Source organism: Bubalus bubalis, chromosome 11 (assembly GCF_019923935.1).
Source record: "Bubalus bubalis isolate 160015118507 breed Murrah chromosome 11, NDDB_SH_1, whole genome shotgun sequence".
NCBI lineage: Eukaryota > Metazoa > Chordata > Mammalia > Artiodactyla > Bovidae > Bubalus > Bubalus bubalis.
In genome coordinates, this window is record NC_059167.1 from 23,854,061 (window position 1) to 23,871,039 (window position 16,979).

Genomic DNA, 16,979 nt, shown 5'->3' on the forward strand with positions numbered 1-16,979 from the left:
GGGGGATGATGGGGAGAAGAGCTAGAAGTTAAGGGAGTTCATACTTGAGTTGGAAAAATAGGAGAATTGTGGGTAGGTTTGAAATAGTCATCATGAGAAATACAGGAATTTCAGAAGACGCTGGAGACCATACCTTTATGATGGGGCCACTCAGCTTATTCAGCCATGATGAACCAAGAAAGCAGCTGACTGCCCCAACTGAGGGGCTAGGTGGTATATGGCAAGTTGTGAAGCTCTCAACTACTTCTACTGCTGACTGTATGACCTTCAGGCCATACTTTTTTTTTTCCATTCTCAGTTTTTATTTATAGAACAGTGTGCTAAATAACAAGTTGAAAAAATTTCAAGCATACAGCATTATTATGTCCCTAAGAAGTTACAACCTCAAGTGAACTTCCATGTTCTTAGAATATTATAATACATTTTCAAATTTTAAATTGTGGTAAAATACACATAAAAATAACCATCTTAATCACTTTTAAGGGGTATTAAGTACATTCACATTGCTAGGTAATGATCACCACCATCCATCTCCAGAACTCTTTCTTGTAAACCTGAGATTCTGTACCCATTAAACCATCTTTCTCCATTCCCTCTTCTTCCAGTCCCTGAACCACCATTCTACTTCGCCCCTATGAATCTGACTACTCCAGGTACCTCATAAATGGAATCATACAGTATGTCTTTTTGCAACTGGCTTATATCACTTAACATAATGCTCAAGGTTCAACATGTTATAGCATATGTCAATTTCCTTTCTAAGGCTAATTTTCTGTTGTATGTTTGTACCACATTTTGTTTATCCATTCGTCCATTAAGGGACGCTTGGTTGCTTCCACTGTTTGGCTGTTATTATGAAGCATGCTGCTATGAATATGGGTATATGAACATCTCTTCGAAACCCTGTTTTTCAATTCCGTTGAATGTGTGCCCAGAGTAGAATTTGTAGATCATGTATTAACTATTTTTAACTTTGAGAAAATGCCATACTGTTTTCCACAGTACCTGAATGATTTTATATTCCCACCAACAGTGCACAAGGGTTCCAATAGCTCCACATCCTCACCAACAACTGTTGTTTATTTTTGATGCTAGCCATCCTAATGTCATAATTTGCTCTTAAGAGTAAGGATCCCATAAGAGCAAAAGCCTATCACAGTGCCTAGAACATAATAAAGGTTAGCTATCAAACAACTTTGAAATACAAGATGTAAGTTAAATTCTGTGCTGCCTTTTTCTAAGCAGGAAAGATACAGTTATATTAAAATTTGCCAAATCCCACCCAGTAATGCCTATAATAGATTTGCCTATATTCAAGCTCATCAATGATGTGTACTTGTGCCAAGGCATTAATTAGCAAATTACTAATTCCAGAAATGTTTAACACACTCCAAAAAGAAACCAGGACCCACTAGCAGTCACTCCCCATTCTCTCTCTCCTGAGTCGCTGGGAACCACTAATCATTTTCTATATAGATTTGCCTGCTCTGGACATTTCATATAAATGGATTTATATGATATGTGGTCTTCTTCCTTCTTTCACTCAGCATCATGCTGTCAGAGTTTATCCATTTTGCAGCATGAACTGGCAATTCATTCATTTTTGTGACTCAATATTCCATTTTATGATATCATGTTTTTCTTAAATCTATAAGAACCCAGATTTCTGGCTTTTCTTGAAAAACTGGAGATGAGAGTGTAGAAAGGCCCTCCCCTTTCCACAAGACAACCACTAGAAGGACCTTCAGTTCAGTTCAGTTCAGTCGCTCAGTCGTGTCAGACCCTTTGCGACCCCATGAATCACAGCACGCCAGGCCTCCCTGTCCATCACCAACTCCCAGAGTTCACTCAGGCTCACGTCCATCGAGTCAGTGATGCCATCCAGCCATCTCATCCTCTGTCATCCCCTTCTCCTCCTGCCCCCAATCCCTCCCAGCATCAGAGTCTTTTCCAGTGAGTCAACTCTTCGCATGAGGTGGCCAAAGTACTGGAGTTTCAGCTTTAGCATCATTCCTTCCAAAGAAATCCCAGGGCTGATCTCCTTCAGAATGGACTGGTTGGATCTCCTTGCAGTCCAAGGGACTCTCAAGAGTCTTCTCCAACACCACCTTAGGAGTAGCTTTTTGTTCCCTCAACATTCCAGGCAGTTTCTATCTCAGGGTCTTTCCACTTCACTTACTGCACTTACCTTTTTCCTAAAATGCTTTTCTTTCAGATATGCACATGGTTCCTTTCCTTATCTCCCAATGGTCTGCTCACAGGACCCCGTCTCAGTGAAGCCTCCTACCTACATCTGCAATGCTTACCCCATCCCCCAACCCTTACATTCATTTATTTCTTTATGTCATTACATCTGACATACTGTATGTTTTAATTATATCAGCTTCCAACCACCCCTCATTAGAATGAGAGTTCCATGATAACAGGTATTTCTGTTTTGTTCACTATTGTATTTCTAGTACCTAAAGCTTCAGTCAGTTCAGTTCAGTTGCTCAGTCATGTCGACTCTTTGCGACCCCATTAATTGCAGCACGCCAGGCCTCCCTGTCAATCACCAACTCCCAGAGTTCACACAAACTCATGTCCATCGAGTCGGTGATGCCATCCAGCCATCTCATCCTCTGTCGTCCCCTTCTCCTCCTGCCCCCAATCCCTCCCAGCATCAGGGTCTTTTCCAATGAGTCAACTCTTAGCAAGAGGTGGCCAAAGTATTGGAGTTTCAGCTTTAGCATCAGTCCTTCCAAAGAACACCCAGGACTGATCTCCTTTAGAATGGACTGGTTGGATCTCCTTGCAGTCCAAGGGACTCTCAAGAGTCTTCTCCAACACCACAGTTCAAAAGCATCAATTCTTCAGCACTCAGCTTTCTTCACAGTCCAACTCCCACATCCATACAAGACCACTGGAAAAACCATAGCCTTGACTAGACAGACCTTTGTTGGCAAAGTAATATCTCTGCTTTTCAATATGCTATCTAGGTTGGTCACAACTTTCCTTCCAAGGAGTAAGCGTCTTTTAATTTCATGGCTGCAATCACCATCTGCAGTGATTTTGGAGCCCAAAAAATAAAATCTGACACTGTTTCCACTGTTTCCCCATCTATTTCCCATGAAGTGATGGGACTGGATGCCATGATATTAGTTTTCTGAATGTTGAGCTTTAAGCCAACTTTTTCACTCTCCTCTTTCACTTTCATCAAGAGGCTTTTTAGTTCCCCTGTAGTGCTCAAATTTTTTGAATATACAAATTAATGAAATTGTGGGCTTCCCTGGTGGCTCAGATGGTAAAGAATCTGCCTGCAATGTCGGAGACCAGGGTTCTTTCTCTGGGTCAGGAAGATCCCCTGGAGAAGGGAATGGCTACCCACTCCAGTATTCTTGCCTGGAGAATTCCATCGATAGAGGAGCCTTGCGGGCTACGGTCCATGGGGTCACAAAGAGTTGGACACGACTAAGTGACTAACACCTGCAGACAGTCACAATGCAAATTAGTGAACTTGTTATAGTCTTTAGTGACTAAAAGCTGATCCTAAAAATAAACCTATTGTTCAATCACTAAGTCATGTCCAACTCTTTGTGACTGTGTAGGCTGCAGCATGCCAGACTTCCCTGTCCTTCACTATCTCCTGGAGTTTGCTCAAGCTCGTATCTATTGAGTCAGTGATGCCATCCAATCAGCTCATCCTCTGTCGACCCCTCCTCCTCCTGTCCTCAATCTTTCCCCGCATCAGGGTCTTTTCCAATGAGTTGGCTCTCCACTGGAGAAGAGAATGGCAAACCACTTCAGTATTCTTGCCTTGAGAACCCCATGTACAGTATGAAAAGAAAAAAAGAATAAACCTAGAAATGTTTAAACAGCTTTGATGCATACTTTATATTCATTGACATTTGAAGTGCAATGAGTTTTGGCAAATATATGTACTCCTATAACCTCCACCATGCTTAAGATACAGAACACCGAACGTAAAATTACTAATAAGTCATAGTTAACACACTAAGGTAGGTCTGTTTACCACAGTCAGGCATGCCTAGAACTTGATGATGTTTTCAAGTTTTACGCTTGGGCCTTCCCTGGTGGTCCAGTGGTTAAGACTCTGCCTTTCCAATGCAGGTTTGCCCAGTGAAGACACTACTGCAGCCCTCCACTCCACTCCTAGCAGGGAGGAAGCGCTGCAGTTGGCATGGCTGACCCCACGGACAGAAGCTACTGCTGGAACTGCCGCCACCACGGCCCCTCACGGAATGAAGTCTTTACTGCTCCATCCAGAATATCAAGACAAGGTTTAGGATGGGTGTTTCTATTGGTAGAGCCGAGGTCAAGTGCCCACAACCCTAGTTACAACAAAAATGAAGTGGAATGTGGATGGAGAGAAGTCTGAAGAGGTAGTTGAGGGTCAAATTATTAAGGATCTTTTTTTGAATATTCTCTTTAAAAAAAAAAAAAAGTATGTGTTTTGCTCCACTGGGTCTTAGGTGCAGCATGTGGGACTGTCAATCTTCACAGTGGTATGCACGATCTTTTTATTTTTATGTGGACCTTTTTACAAGTCTTTATTGAGTTGCTACAATATTGTTTTTATGTTTTTTTGGGGGGGGGGGCACAAAGCATGTGGGATCTTAGCTCCCCTACCAAGGACCAAACTGGGGAGGGAGGTAATGAATTTTGTTTCTATCCTGTTGAGTTTGAGACATCTGTGACAGTGAGATGAAGCTACTCAGAAGAAAGCTGGAGGAACACTGGGGACATGAGCACTTGAGAGTTGGGAAGAAGAGGAGGATCCCACAAAGGAGTCCAGGAAGGACCAGGCAATGGGGAGAAGGCTCAGGAGACAGCAGTGTCTTGGCTTACAGGATATTTCAGGAATAAAGTGGTATATAGTAGAGAGGTCCAGCAAAAAAGAGGCTGACAAACCATTAAGCTTACTCAGGGTAGTTTCAGTACAATGGTGGGATGGGAGCCAGGCTGAAGCATCACTATCATACAACTAAATGTGTGATGGCTACCATTCTCTACCAAACATTGAAACATTCTCTACCACACACAGACCCCTGCACTCAAATAGCAATCTGTCCCAAACAAACAGCTCTGATATCTCTATGTTTAAACTATCTCTGGCTCTCTATTGGTTCTTGCTGAAGCAAACCAGATGCTTAGGTCTCAACCAGAGATTCCTGCCCTGCTCTCCAATGGAGCACCAAATGGGACAAAAGCATAAATGTCCCTTGCCTAGTTGAGGGGAACAATGGCTTCCTGAACTCCAGAACCCTTAGCTGATCTCGGGAACACGGTTCATTTAGGCTGTCGTTTCAGTGGCTGCCATCACTCCTTACCACAGATGGGTCAAATTACCATAATTACAATAACAGACACCTCAAACTGTTAGCCTCAGTTTATAACTATCTTAACCCACAGAACATTCATTCCCCTTCTGGAGGAAAGAGTGCAAATTACCATGACCATAAGCGCTAACTAGAATCAGGAGCAATGGACCTGCACCTAAGCCTTGCCAGAGAAATTACTTCTTCGTTTCTCTCAGGCTCTCTTTATATACTAAAGTGGTCACCCAAGAGAGGAACCACTGAATGGCCTAACTAAGCCCAGGGAAAGGAACAAACAAACACAGACAAAAATCAAATACAAATACATTCATTCAGGGAACAGGAAGTTTAACTGATGCCATGGCAACACCAGCAGCCTGTGACATCAGAGCAGAAGGCAAGGAACAAAGGGATTTGTGAGCTACCTTTCCACGGGTCTTCTCTCCCTTGAAATTTGACTCATGCTGCTTATTTGGTACTGTTTCAGAATACTGCCATTTAAAACTTCTCTTGGTACTTTTCTCCAGCATCTTCTTGGAGAGTAGCCAAAACCACATGCTGGAAATCTGCTGAGTGCCACGATCTTATTAATATGCAATGAGATCCTATTTCAGACTGTAATAGCGGGCTGCCAATCAGCTACAGGGTAAGGACATAAAGTGTAAAACTAAAAATATCTGAAAAAATTAAAGGGGAGACCAAATAAACTGAAGCTTAATCATCACTTTAGGTTGGAAATTTACACAAGAAGTTTTTGAGTGAGTGGAATTTTTAGGGAGAGTGGCTTCCCCAGGTTGGAGTGGAAAAATACCAGGCTCTGGTATTTGAAGGTCCACAAAGCAAGAGCAAGAGAAGCTGCTATAAACGTTCCCCTCCCCCTCATTCAGCAGCAGCAGCTGGATTTTACTAACTTCCCCTGTAAGAAGCTACAATTGATTCCAGTCAGGAGTCTCGTAAGGCAGAATAGAATGAGCAGACAATTTTAGCAAAGCTAGGCTCAGTTTATCAGATGGGCTGCAGGTTTACCCAGTATTAAAAAATAGCGATTAGCAGAAATTGCTTTCCTTAGTGTAAAAGACATTTTTAAAAAGAAAGAATATACAGCTGATTCAAAGAGACAGTATCCTCATTTATGGGGTTCCCTGGTGGATCAGATGGTAAAAAATCCACCTGCAATGTGGGAGACCTGGGTTCAATCCCTGAGGTGGGAAGATCCCCTGGAGGAGGGCATGACAACCTGCTCCATTATTCTTTCCTGGAGAATGCCCATGGACAGAGGAGCCTGGTGGGCTATAGTCCATGGGGTCGCAAAAAGTCAGACATGACTGATTGACTAAGTACACACACCTTCATTTATAAGCAGGAAGAGGGGGACGATCTCATCCCATCAGGTAACTTGTTGACACATGAAGAGTAAATCTTCTCTCTCATCTTTGGTGGTAAACTTGGAAAGTTATTAAAGTGATCAATTATAGTTCCTTCTTCAGTAGGGTTCTTTATTATTTAACAGAAAAGTTTTCAGTATTCAAACCAAAACACCACATCCATATGTAGCCAGTGGTGTACGAAGGGCCCCTCACAATTCAAGGTGATTTCGGAGAGTTCATTAATCCTGTTTTAGAGGGAGATGACCTACCCCTGGAATGGACTCAATGATCAGCAGAGATTTCTAAGCAAGCGTGGGGAGGGGATTAGCATGCTTAGGGGATTTCTAAGCAAGCATGGGGAGGGGAGAGTCCACCTAGCCTCTGTATTACTGTCTCCAGGACCTATAGTTCCCTACTGCCATGCCTTTTGCACTTTATAGCTCCAGAAGAGATATGTGAATGGTCCTAATATAACAGAGGAAATGGCCTTGAATAGCAGCTAGAAACATCTGAGTTCGATATATGAAACTTCCTACCATAAGGGTATTGGAATTTGGTGCCCTGTTACTAAAAAGCTCTTTCATTACTAGACAAATGGCATATATCTGTGGGTGGGATTTACTTCTGGTTCTGTATGTTTAGAACACTATCCTGATTACAAGACAGCAATATTACTTCTGATTATTTGGGTTGTCTGTGAAAATGCACATGCCTGGGTCCCACTTCAGAGCCAGAAAATTAGATTTGTCCTCAGTGAAGCCAAGGAATCTCTATTTCTGACAAGTAAACCAAGTTATTTTCATAATCAGGGAAGTTTGGAGAACACAGATCCAAGTCTCTGCTTACAGTCATAGCAAGTTCTTAAAACTAAGGAGGAAACAAATGACTTGAAGACAGGAAACTGGTTAGACTGATGAATCAGAAGGACCTCTGACTGAGTTAGGAGAACTAGAATTTCGAGGAAAGGTTGACTGTCCAGTGGGAGCAGGAGCCAGCATCCTCGGCACCACTTTGCAGTCACCAGCACTTGCTCCAGGTCCTGCCTCACTCCACTTCCTTGCTCTTTATTGCAAGAAGACTTTGCCTTCATAGATCTTAAGACTCCTCCATAGATCTTAAGCTGCAGGTGAAATCCAAGGGAGGATGGGAAGCGCTTTCCAAGCGCACCATGCAGTTCCAGGATATAAGAGAATAAGACTCTGAACTGGCCTATTAACAGCCTTCAGACTTCTAAAATCCAGCCACTCACCCAGATCCGAGAGCCTTTTCATCAAGCCAGCTTCTCTTATAGCAGCAGGACCATATTCCACTCCTTTTCTTTTCTGTAAGTTAAATTAGAGCTAGATGTGAGGGAAGATGACTGAAAATAAGACCATTTTAGTTCACAAAAAAAAAACAGAAGTCTGCAATGGTATTCTTAGTTTCCAGCAGATCCCTCTGGAAACCTGTGACAACATCAACCCTTCCTTTCTTTTAATCTGAGTTCTGGTCATTTCAAACACTTGGAGGGAAGGAGGAGAGGGACAACAACCACTGGATTCAAATCAACCTCCCAAGCCACTCGGTGTCGACTGAAGCTGAGCCAAGTCAGAATCTGGCTGTCGGGTGTGTGCGTCGCTGGCCTGGGCTGAGCCCTGGCTTCTCCATCAGTGAGCTCTCCAAGACTGCAGGTTTCTTTCATTGAAGAGAGGACAAAACAGCCTCTTCAGTCTTCCCGCCGCTGGAGAGACAAGCGCCGACTTCCTTTCCAGTGAACGCTCTTTCTGAGAATAGACCCTGGAGGCTTAAATCCTCGGTCGCTCTCTTTAGTCTCTCCGCCCTCGATTTTCCACCGGGGATTCTCCTCGGTTTCTCCTCCTCCAGCCCCTCTGTGAAATCCTCTCCCGTCTCTCCTCTCCTCCATCACCCCGAGGGGAATCCACCCCTTTCTCGCTCCTCGGAGGGGAGGCCGAAGAAACCCACCAGGCCGCTAGCCCCGATCCGCCTCGCAAACAGGGTGCCCTCCATCCATCCCCTCCCTCCTTTCCCATCTTCTACCGGGGGAAAAAAAATCCCACGTGCTCTCCCGGTGACCAATCGCGGGAATCCACCACCTCATCCCCCTCTCCGCTTCTCCCCATCCTCTTCTCGCCTCCTCGTTATTTCTACCGGTCCCGATTTTCTCCGGGGCTCGAGTGAGGGGTGGGGGGTGGGGATTGAGGGAAGGGGAACCCTGCCCCAAAGTGCTATGTCCCAGTCCTCACCTGTCCCTGGGAGAATGGGGCTCCAATGACAGCCACGGAGTGGACAGACTTCTTCCGGACGGAGTGCACTTGCGTCCGGAGGAGACGCGAGAGGTGGCTCCTCAGGGACATGATGGGCAGCGCAGGAAGTAGCAGACGCAAAGGTCTGCTGCGTGCGGATCGCCGCCTGAGGTGAGCGCCGGGGCCGGCAGCGCTTAAAGCCTAGCGGCGCGCGCCGCCCCGCCCCCACCCCATGACGTCACCGCCTCCCGGCCCCGCCCAGGGCCCCGCCGCCTCGCCCCCAGCCAGCCCTCGGCACACCTTCCTGCAGGCCCCGCCCGTTGTTGCTCCTTGCCCCTGCTCTCGCTGAGGTCACTTGGCTCCGGTCCGGGCTCTCGGGCCAAGGACATGCCCCTGCCGCTGACGCCACAGGGCCAAGATCGGGGGCCTGGCCAATAAGAAGGAAGTCCCGGAGAGGTGTTTCCCTTGGCGGGAAGCGGCCGCCGCCCCCCACCCCGCCCCCCAAAATTCGCGAACTCAGCGGAACACGCGAACGAACCAACACGTAGGCTCGAGGATCCTGACTCTTCGCACAAATGAACGCCTGGCAGATGCCAGTTCTACGGAAGAGTTGGCTGGGGCTGGACTTGGTCCAACTCCACGTGAGTGCCTGGCCAACACCAAGCTGCTGTCCATCGGCTCCGTTTCATCTCAGAGCTCAAGGTCCAGGAAACATGCTTGTCACCCGCTTTGGGCGACAAAGGCTAGGAGATCCAATATAGATTAGAGCTCTCCGGGAGGGCCATGTTAATATTAATAACTCACCTATTTTAGCTATTTTGGATGTGAAAGTTAGGATTTATAAATTACCTTCTAGGCGTTTTCAGTTCTTCATCTGAATAACGGGAGTACCGGTTATTAAAAAACAAGCATAGCAATGTATCTGAACTACTTCTCAATATTAGGGAGGCTAAAGAGCTGACAGGGGCTCTTTATTCAGTGTCTCATATAATAACCTCAGATATGCAGATGACACCATCCTTATGGCAGAAAGTGAAGAGGAACTAAAAAGCCTCTTGATGAAAGTGAAAGAGGAGAGTGAAAAAGTTGGCTTAAAGCTCAACATTCAGAAAACGAAGATCATGGCATCTGGTCCCATCACTTCATGGGAAATAGATGGGGAAACACTGGAAACAGTGTCAGACTTTATTTTTTGGGCTCCAAAATCACTGCAGATGTTGATTGCAGCCATGAAATTAAAAGACGCTTACTCCTTGGAAGGAAAATTATGACCAACCTAGATAGCATATTAAAAAGCAGAGACATTACTTTGCCAACAAAGGTCCATCTAGTCAAGGGTATGGTTTTTCCTGTGGTCATGTATGGATGTGAGAGTTGGACTGTGAAGAAAGCTGAGTGCCGAAGAATTGATGCTTTTGAACTGTGGTGTTGGAGAAGAGTCTTGAGAGTCCCTTGGACTGCAAGGAGATCCAACCAGTCCATCCTAAAGGAGATCAGTCCTAGGTGTTCATTGGAAGGACTGATGCTGAAGCTGAAACTCCAATACTTTGGCCACCTCATGTGAAGAGTTGACTCACTGGAAAAGACCCTGATGCTGGGAGGGATTGGGGGCAGGAGGAGAAGGGGACGACAGAGGATGAGATGGCTGGATGGCATCACCGACTTGCTGCACATGAGTCTGAGTGAACTCCGGGAGTTCGTGATGGACAGGAAGGCCTGGCATGCTGCGGTTCATGGGGTCGCAAAGAGTCGGACACAACCGAGCAACTGAACTGAAAAAGAGCTGACAGTAACTACTTAAAGTTGTAATAGTAATATTCTAATAACCAATGTAAGTTCTAAGAACTTTTAGCCCTCTGACAATTCCATAAAGTAGGGACTATTTTAAGGTCATGGAAACAGGATTAGAGAAGATATTTACTTTTCCAAAGTCAGGAAGCTTGTAAGTGTTAGCTACCTGACTCTCGATTCCAAGCCCTTAACCATGACTAGTGTCTTACAGGAATGACTTGTAAGGAATGACTTATAGGAATCTGGTCATTAGTCCTATCAAAAATAAATTTTTATATCAGACCAGATCAGATCAGTCACACAGTCGTGTCCGACTCTTCGAGACCCCATGAATCTCAGCACGCCAGGCCTCCCTGTCCATCACCAACTCCCGGAGTTCACTGAGACTCATGTGCATCGAGTTAGTGATGCCATCCAGCCATCTCATCCTCTGTCGTCCCTTTCTCCTCTTGCCCCTAATCCCTCCCAGCATCAGAGTCTTTTCCAATGAGTCAACTCTTCCCATGAGGTGGCCAAAGTACTGGAGTTTCAGCTTTAGCATCATTCCTTCCAAAGAAATCCCAGGGCTGATCTTCAGAATGGACTGCTTGGATCTCCTTGCAGTCCAAGGGACTCTCAAGAGTCCTCCAACACCACAGTTCAAAAGCATCAATTCTTCGGCACCCAGCCTTCTTCACAGTCCAGCTTTCACATCCATACATGACCACAGGAAAAACCATAGCCTTGACTAGAAAAACCATAGCCAACTACTTCGTTGGCAAAGTAATGTCTCTGCTTTTGAATATGCTATCTAGGTTGTTCATAACTTTCCTTCCAAGGAGTAAGCATCTTTTAATATCATGGCTGCAGTCACCATCTGCAGTGATTTTGGAGCCCAAAAAATAAAGTCTGACACTGTTTCCAGTGTTTCCCCATCTATTTCCCATGAAGTGATGGGACCAGATGCCATGATCTTCGTTTTCTGAATGTTGAGCTTTAAGCCAACTTTTTCACTCTCCTCTTTCACTTTCATCAAGAGGCTTTTTAGTTCCTCTTCACTTTCTGCCATAAGGGTGGTGTCATCTGCATATCTCAGGTTATTGATATTTCTCCCGGCAATCTTGATTTCAGCTTGTGTTTCTTCCAGTCCAGCGTTTCTCATGATGTACTCTGCCTATAAGTTAAATAAACAGGGTGACAATATACAGCCTTGACGAACTCCTTTTCCTATTTGGAACTAGTCTGTTGTTCCATGTCCAGTTCTAACTGTTGCTTCCTGACCTGCATACAAATTTCTCAAGAGGCAGATTAGGGTGGTCTGGTATTCCCATCTCTTTCAGAATTTTCCACAGTTTATTGTGATCCACACAGTCAAAGGCTTTGGCATAGTCAATAAAGCAGAAATAGATGTTTTTCTGGAACTCTCTTGCTTTTTCCATGATCCAGAGGATGTTGGCAATTTGATCTCTGGTTCCTCTGCCTTTTCTAAAACCAGCTTGAGCATCTGGAAGTTCACGGTTCACATATTGCTGAAGCCTGGCTTGGAGAATTTTGAGCATTACTTTACTAGCATGTGAGATGAGTGCAATTGTGTGGTAGTTTGAGCAGTCTTTGGCATTGCCTTTCTTTGGGATTGGAATGAAAACTAAATACCTGAAAATTTTTTCACCTGATGCCAACTTACATGCTGCTATTTAAAATATTTCAGAAGTCTCCATGGCGATGTCATAATTCCAAGGAGCTTTAGTACTATAAGACAGGTTTTGTTTGTTTTTTGGCTGCGCTGCAGGGGCTTGTGAGGAATCGTAGTTCCCCCGACCAGGGGACCAGGGATCCATCTGGTTGTTGGCAGTGAAAACACGGAGTCTTTCCCACTGGACCACCAGGGAATTCCTAAGGCAGTTTTATTTTTAAAGGATAAATTTTATACCTGTCTCCCCCTGCTGGTTTAGAAAGAGGTGTCTTTGAAGCCTTAGCAAAGTAAGCAGAGTATTACTGTGAGGCAGTGGTTTTGAAAGTGTGGTCCCAGATCAGCAGGGTCCATATTTGCATGCTTGGCAAAAATGCAAATTACTGAGTCTGACCCCCAAACAAAAAAGATCTTCATGACCCAGATACTTATGATGGTGTGATCACTCATCTAGAGCCAGACATCCTGGAATGTGAAGTCAAGTGGGCCTTAGAAAGCATCACTATGAACAAAGCTAGTGGAGGTGATGGAATTCCAGTTGAGCTATTTCAAATCCTGAAACATGATGCTGTGAAAGTGCTGCACTCAATATGCCAGCAAATTTGGAAAACTCAGCAGTGGCCACAGGACTGGAAAAGGTCAGTATTCATTCCAATCCCAAAGAAAGGCAATGCCAAAGACTGCTCAAACTACCACACAATTGCACTCATCTCACATGCTAGTAAAGTAATGCTCAAAATTCTCCAAGCCAGGCTTCAGCAATATGTGAACTGTGAACTTCCAGATGCTCAAGCTGGTTTTAGAAAAGGCAGAGGAACCAGAGATCAAATTGCCAACATCCTCTGGATCATGGAAAAAGCAAGAGAGTTCCAGAAAAACATCTATTTCTGCTTTATTGACTATGCCAAAGCCTTTGACTGTGTGGATCACAATAAACTGTGGAAAATTCTGAAAGAGATGGGAATACCAGACCACCCTGATCTGCCTCCTGAGAAATCTGTATGCAGGTCAGGAAGCAACAGTTAGAACTGGACATGGAACAACAGACTGGTTCCAGATAGGAAAGGGAGTACGTCAAGGCTGTATATTATCACCCTGCTTATTTAACTTATATGTAGAGTATATCATGAGAAACACTGGACTGGAAAAAACACAAGCTGGAATCGAGATTGTCGGGAGAAATATCAATAACCTGAGATATGCAGATGACACCACCCTTATGGCAGAAAGTGAAGGGGAACTAAAAAGCCTCTTGATGAAAGTGAAAGAGGAGAGTGAAAAAGTTGGCTTAAAGCTCAACATTCAGAAAACGAAGAGCATGGCATCTAGTCCCATCACTTCATGGGAAATAGATGGGGAAACACTGGAAACAGTGTCAGACTTTATTTTTTGGGCTCCAAAATCACTGCAGAAGGTGACTGCAGCCATGAAATTAAAAGATGCTTACTCCTTGGAAGGAAAGTTATGACCAACCTAGATAGCATATTCAAAAGCAGAGACATTACTTTGCCAACAAAGGTCCGTCTAGTCAAGGCTATGGTTTTTCCTGTGGTCATGTATGGATGTGAGAGTTGGACTGTGAAGAAGGCTGAGTGCCGAAGAATTGATGCTTTTGAACTGTGGTGTTGGAGAAGACTCTTGAGAGTCCCTTGGAATGCAGTCCATTCCGAAGGAAATCAGCCCTGGGATTTCTTTGGAGGGAATGATTCTGAAGCTGAAACTCCAGTACTTTGGCCACCTCATGCGAAGAGTTGACTCATTGGAAAAGACTCTGATGCTGGGAGGGATTGGGGGCAGGAAGAGAAGGGGATGACAGAGGATGAGATGGCTGGATGGCATCACTGACTTGATGGACGTGAGTCTCAGTGAACTCCGGGAGTTGGTGATGGACAGGGAGGCCTGGCGTGCTGTGATTCATGGGGTCGTGAAGAGTCGGACAGGACTGAGCGACTGAACTGAACTGTACTGACCCCCAAACGTTATTGGCTAAATAACTCTGTGGGTGTAGGGCGCCAACAGCCTGGTTTTTAAACAAATTCTCCAGGGTAGGGGAGTGTGGAGAGCCTGGTTGGGACTGTGGTCAGGGAGTCACTGATTTGTCACACTTGAACAGATCGTTGTGATTATCTAAGTGTGTTTTTCTTGCCCATCGACCCATCCATGTTTTTTCCCCCTTGCTATGTTTTCAGAAGTTGATACTATCACAGATTACCTCAGGCTTTCCTGGAAACCTCAGCTCATGAGCACCTACTGCGAGTCACCAGATTGATTTTCTAAAGTATTACATGAATCCTTCACTGGTCCTCCACCACCTACAGTTTACTCACAGGTAAATTACTAGTTCCACAATACTATACATCAGGGGAGTGAATAGTAGATTTTTATATCACTATTATACTTTAAAATTAGTAATTTCATATATCTGAAATATTTTATAATTCATTTCTTTAAAACCCAAAGTTCAAATAACAGGTCTGCTTTTATTTCCAAATAGGTATTTATTTTCAAAATAAGTAATTAAAGATAATATTCTAAAATTACATAAAAGAATGAGTTAAATTTTAGAAATTTATTTTAAGACTTGTAGTACTCTTTTATAGTATAGCTCTTGGACCTTTCCTCAAGTCCAAACCAGCTGGTTTTCTTTTTCTTCTTCCTTTGTAGGAGGACCTAGAGATTCTGCCTCAGCAATTCACTGGCTGCCAACATGTACTCTATCCCTTGATAGGTTGCTGGGAGTGTGTGCTGGGGGTGATAGGTGGGGGGTGGTCAGTAGGTAAGACCTGATGATGGTGTTGAGAGATCTCCCTGGTGTAAATACTCCACAAGGGCTATCATTTCAAGCTACCATTGTGATGTCACTGAACATGAAACTGGGAAAATGTGCTCATTATAAAATATTTTCACCATATGTATACAATCACCATAAATAACCTCAAGAGGATAAAAAAGTAAAATATAGTAAAATAATTAGGCATAAAGTTTTGAGTATATCTTTGTTTTTATGTTGATTTACTTGTAAGTTTATACAATTTGACTTTTAATGATGGCAATGTTTAACAACTGGCTTGCAAAATTCCTGAAAATTTGACAATAGGGTCTTGTGTGTGCTTAGTCGCTCTGTCGTGTCCAATTCTCTGCAGCCCCATGGGGACTGTAGCCCGCCAGGCTCCTCTGGCCATGGAATTTTCCAAGCAACAGTATTGGAGCAGGTCGCCATTTCCGGCTCAAGCAGATCTTTCCGACAGGTGGCTAAAAGCAGTGTCCAGCACACCACTGTTTACTACAAATCTAAGGGAACTTGCTGCTGCTGCTGCTAAGTCGCTTCAGTCATGTCCGACTCTGTGCGACCCCATAGACGGCAGCCCACCAGGCTCCCCCGTCCCTGGGATTCTCCAGGCAAGAACACAGGAGTGGGTTGCCATTTCCTTCTCCAATGCATGAAAGTGAAAAGTGAAAGTGAAGTTGCTCAGTCGTGTCCGACTCTAGCGACGCCATGGACTGCAGCCCACCAGGCTCCTCCGTCCATGGGATTTTCCAGGCAAAAGTACTGGAGTGGGTTGCCATTCTTAGAGAGGACTAAATTGCAAATTCTCAAAGGCAGGAACCATGACTCTTTCTGTTCATCATTTGATCCTTTCCAGAGTACAGTGCTTGGCACATAACAGGAGTTTGGTAATGAACAAAACTTACAGACTTTTATGAAGCCCTTATTCATGGTCCTTGGTCTATGGCCCTGATATGGTAAGTGGAAATTTCCAAAGGGCTGAGCTCATTGACCATACCTTTTCACTTGAAAGTCTGTGTGTATACTCACTCAGTTGTGTCTGACTCTTTGCGACCCCTTGGACTATAGCCCACCAGGCTCCTCTGTCCATGGGATTTTCCAGGCAAGAATACTGGAGTGCGTTACCATTACCTCTTCCAAGGAATCTTCCAAACCCAGGGATCAAACCCAAGTCTCATGCATTTCCTGCACTGGCAGGCAGATTCTTTACCACTGAGCCACCTGTGAAGCCCAACTCTAAAGTTTAGAGCCTCTTAGTTAAACTATTCATGTATTCATTTATTGTCAATATTTAACACATTTAAATATTGTCAATATTTAACGTGCAAAAAAAACCACATTGTTCTATGTGCTGTTGACAACGACAGATAAAATCTCATCACTCCCAGTACTTACATTCTAGTGGGGAAAACAATCAAGTAGATACATAATTGAGCAAGCTCCTGGGAGATAGTGGAGGACAGGAAAGCCTGGCATGCTGCAGTGCATGGGATTGCAGAGTCGGTCCTGACTTAGTGACTGAACACACACACACACAGATACATAATTTCAGATGGCAGTAAATAGTATGGAGAAAATAATGCAGAGTAATGGAACCAGATGTACTGTTTTAGAGAGAAGGGTCAAGAAAGGCCTCTCCAAACAGACATTTGAGCCAAAGACCTGAATGATTAAGGAGCTACCGTAACAAGTTCTAGGAAAAGAGCCTTTCAGGCTTACAGAAACAGCAAGACCAATAGCCCTAAGTTGAAACCGGCTTATGGGTGTGAAGAACAAGAAGGCCTGTATAGCCCAAATGTCCAG

The 16,979-nt window shown here is 44.4% G+C and overlaps 1 protein-coding gene and 1 long non-coding RNA gene across 2 annotated transcripts in view; one reads left to right on the plus strand and one right to left on the minus strand.

Annotated features, from left to right (window-relative positions):
* Positions 1-9,131, minus strand: part of ARG2 (arginase 2) — a 35,067-nt gene extending 25,936 nt beyond the window's left edge. Inside the window, exons 1-2 of the mRNA XM_006056176.4 lie at positions 8,929-9,131; positions 7,935-8,007 (exon numbers count right to left, since the gene is read on the minus strand). Of these exons, the coding sequence (XP_006056238.2) occupies positions 7,935-8,007; positions 8,929-9,039 (184 nt within the window). The 5' untranslated portion in view covers positions 9,040-9,131. The remainder of the gene's footprint in view (positions 1-7,934; positions 8,008-8,928) is intronic.
* LOC112587801 lies at positions 8,967-15,443 on the plus strand. The gene is made up of 3 exons (XR_006542663.2): positions 8,967-9,099; positions 14,578-14,717; positions 15,053-15,443. It is a non-coding gene; the product is annotated as an uncharacterized LOC112587801 (long non-coding RNA).
* Positions 15,444-16,979: the final 1,536 nt, after the last annotated feature.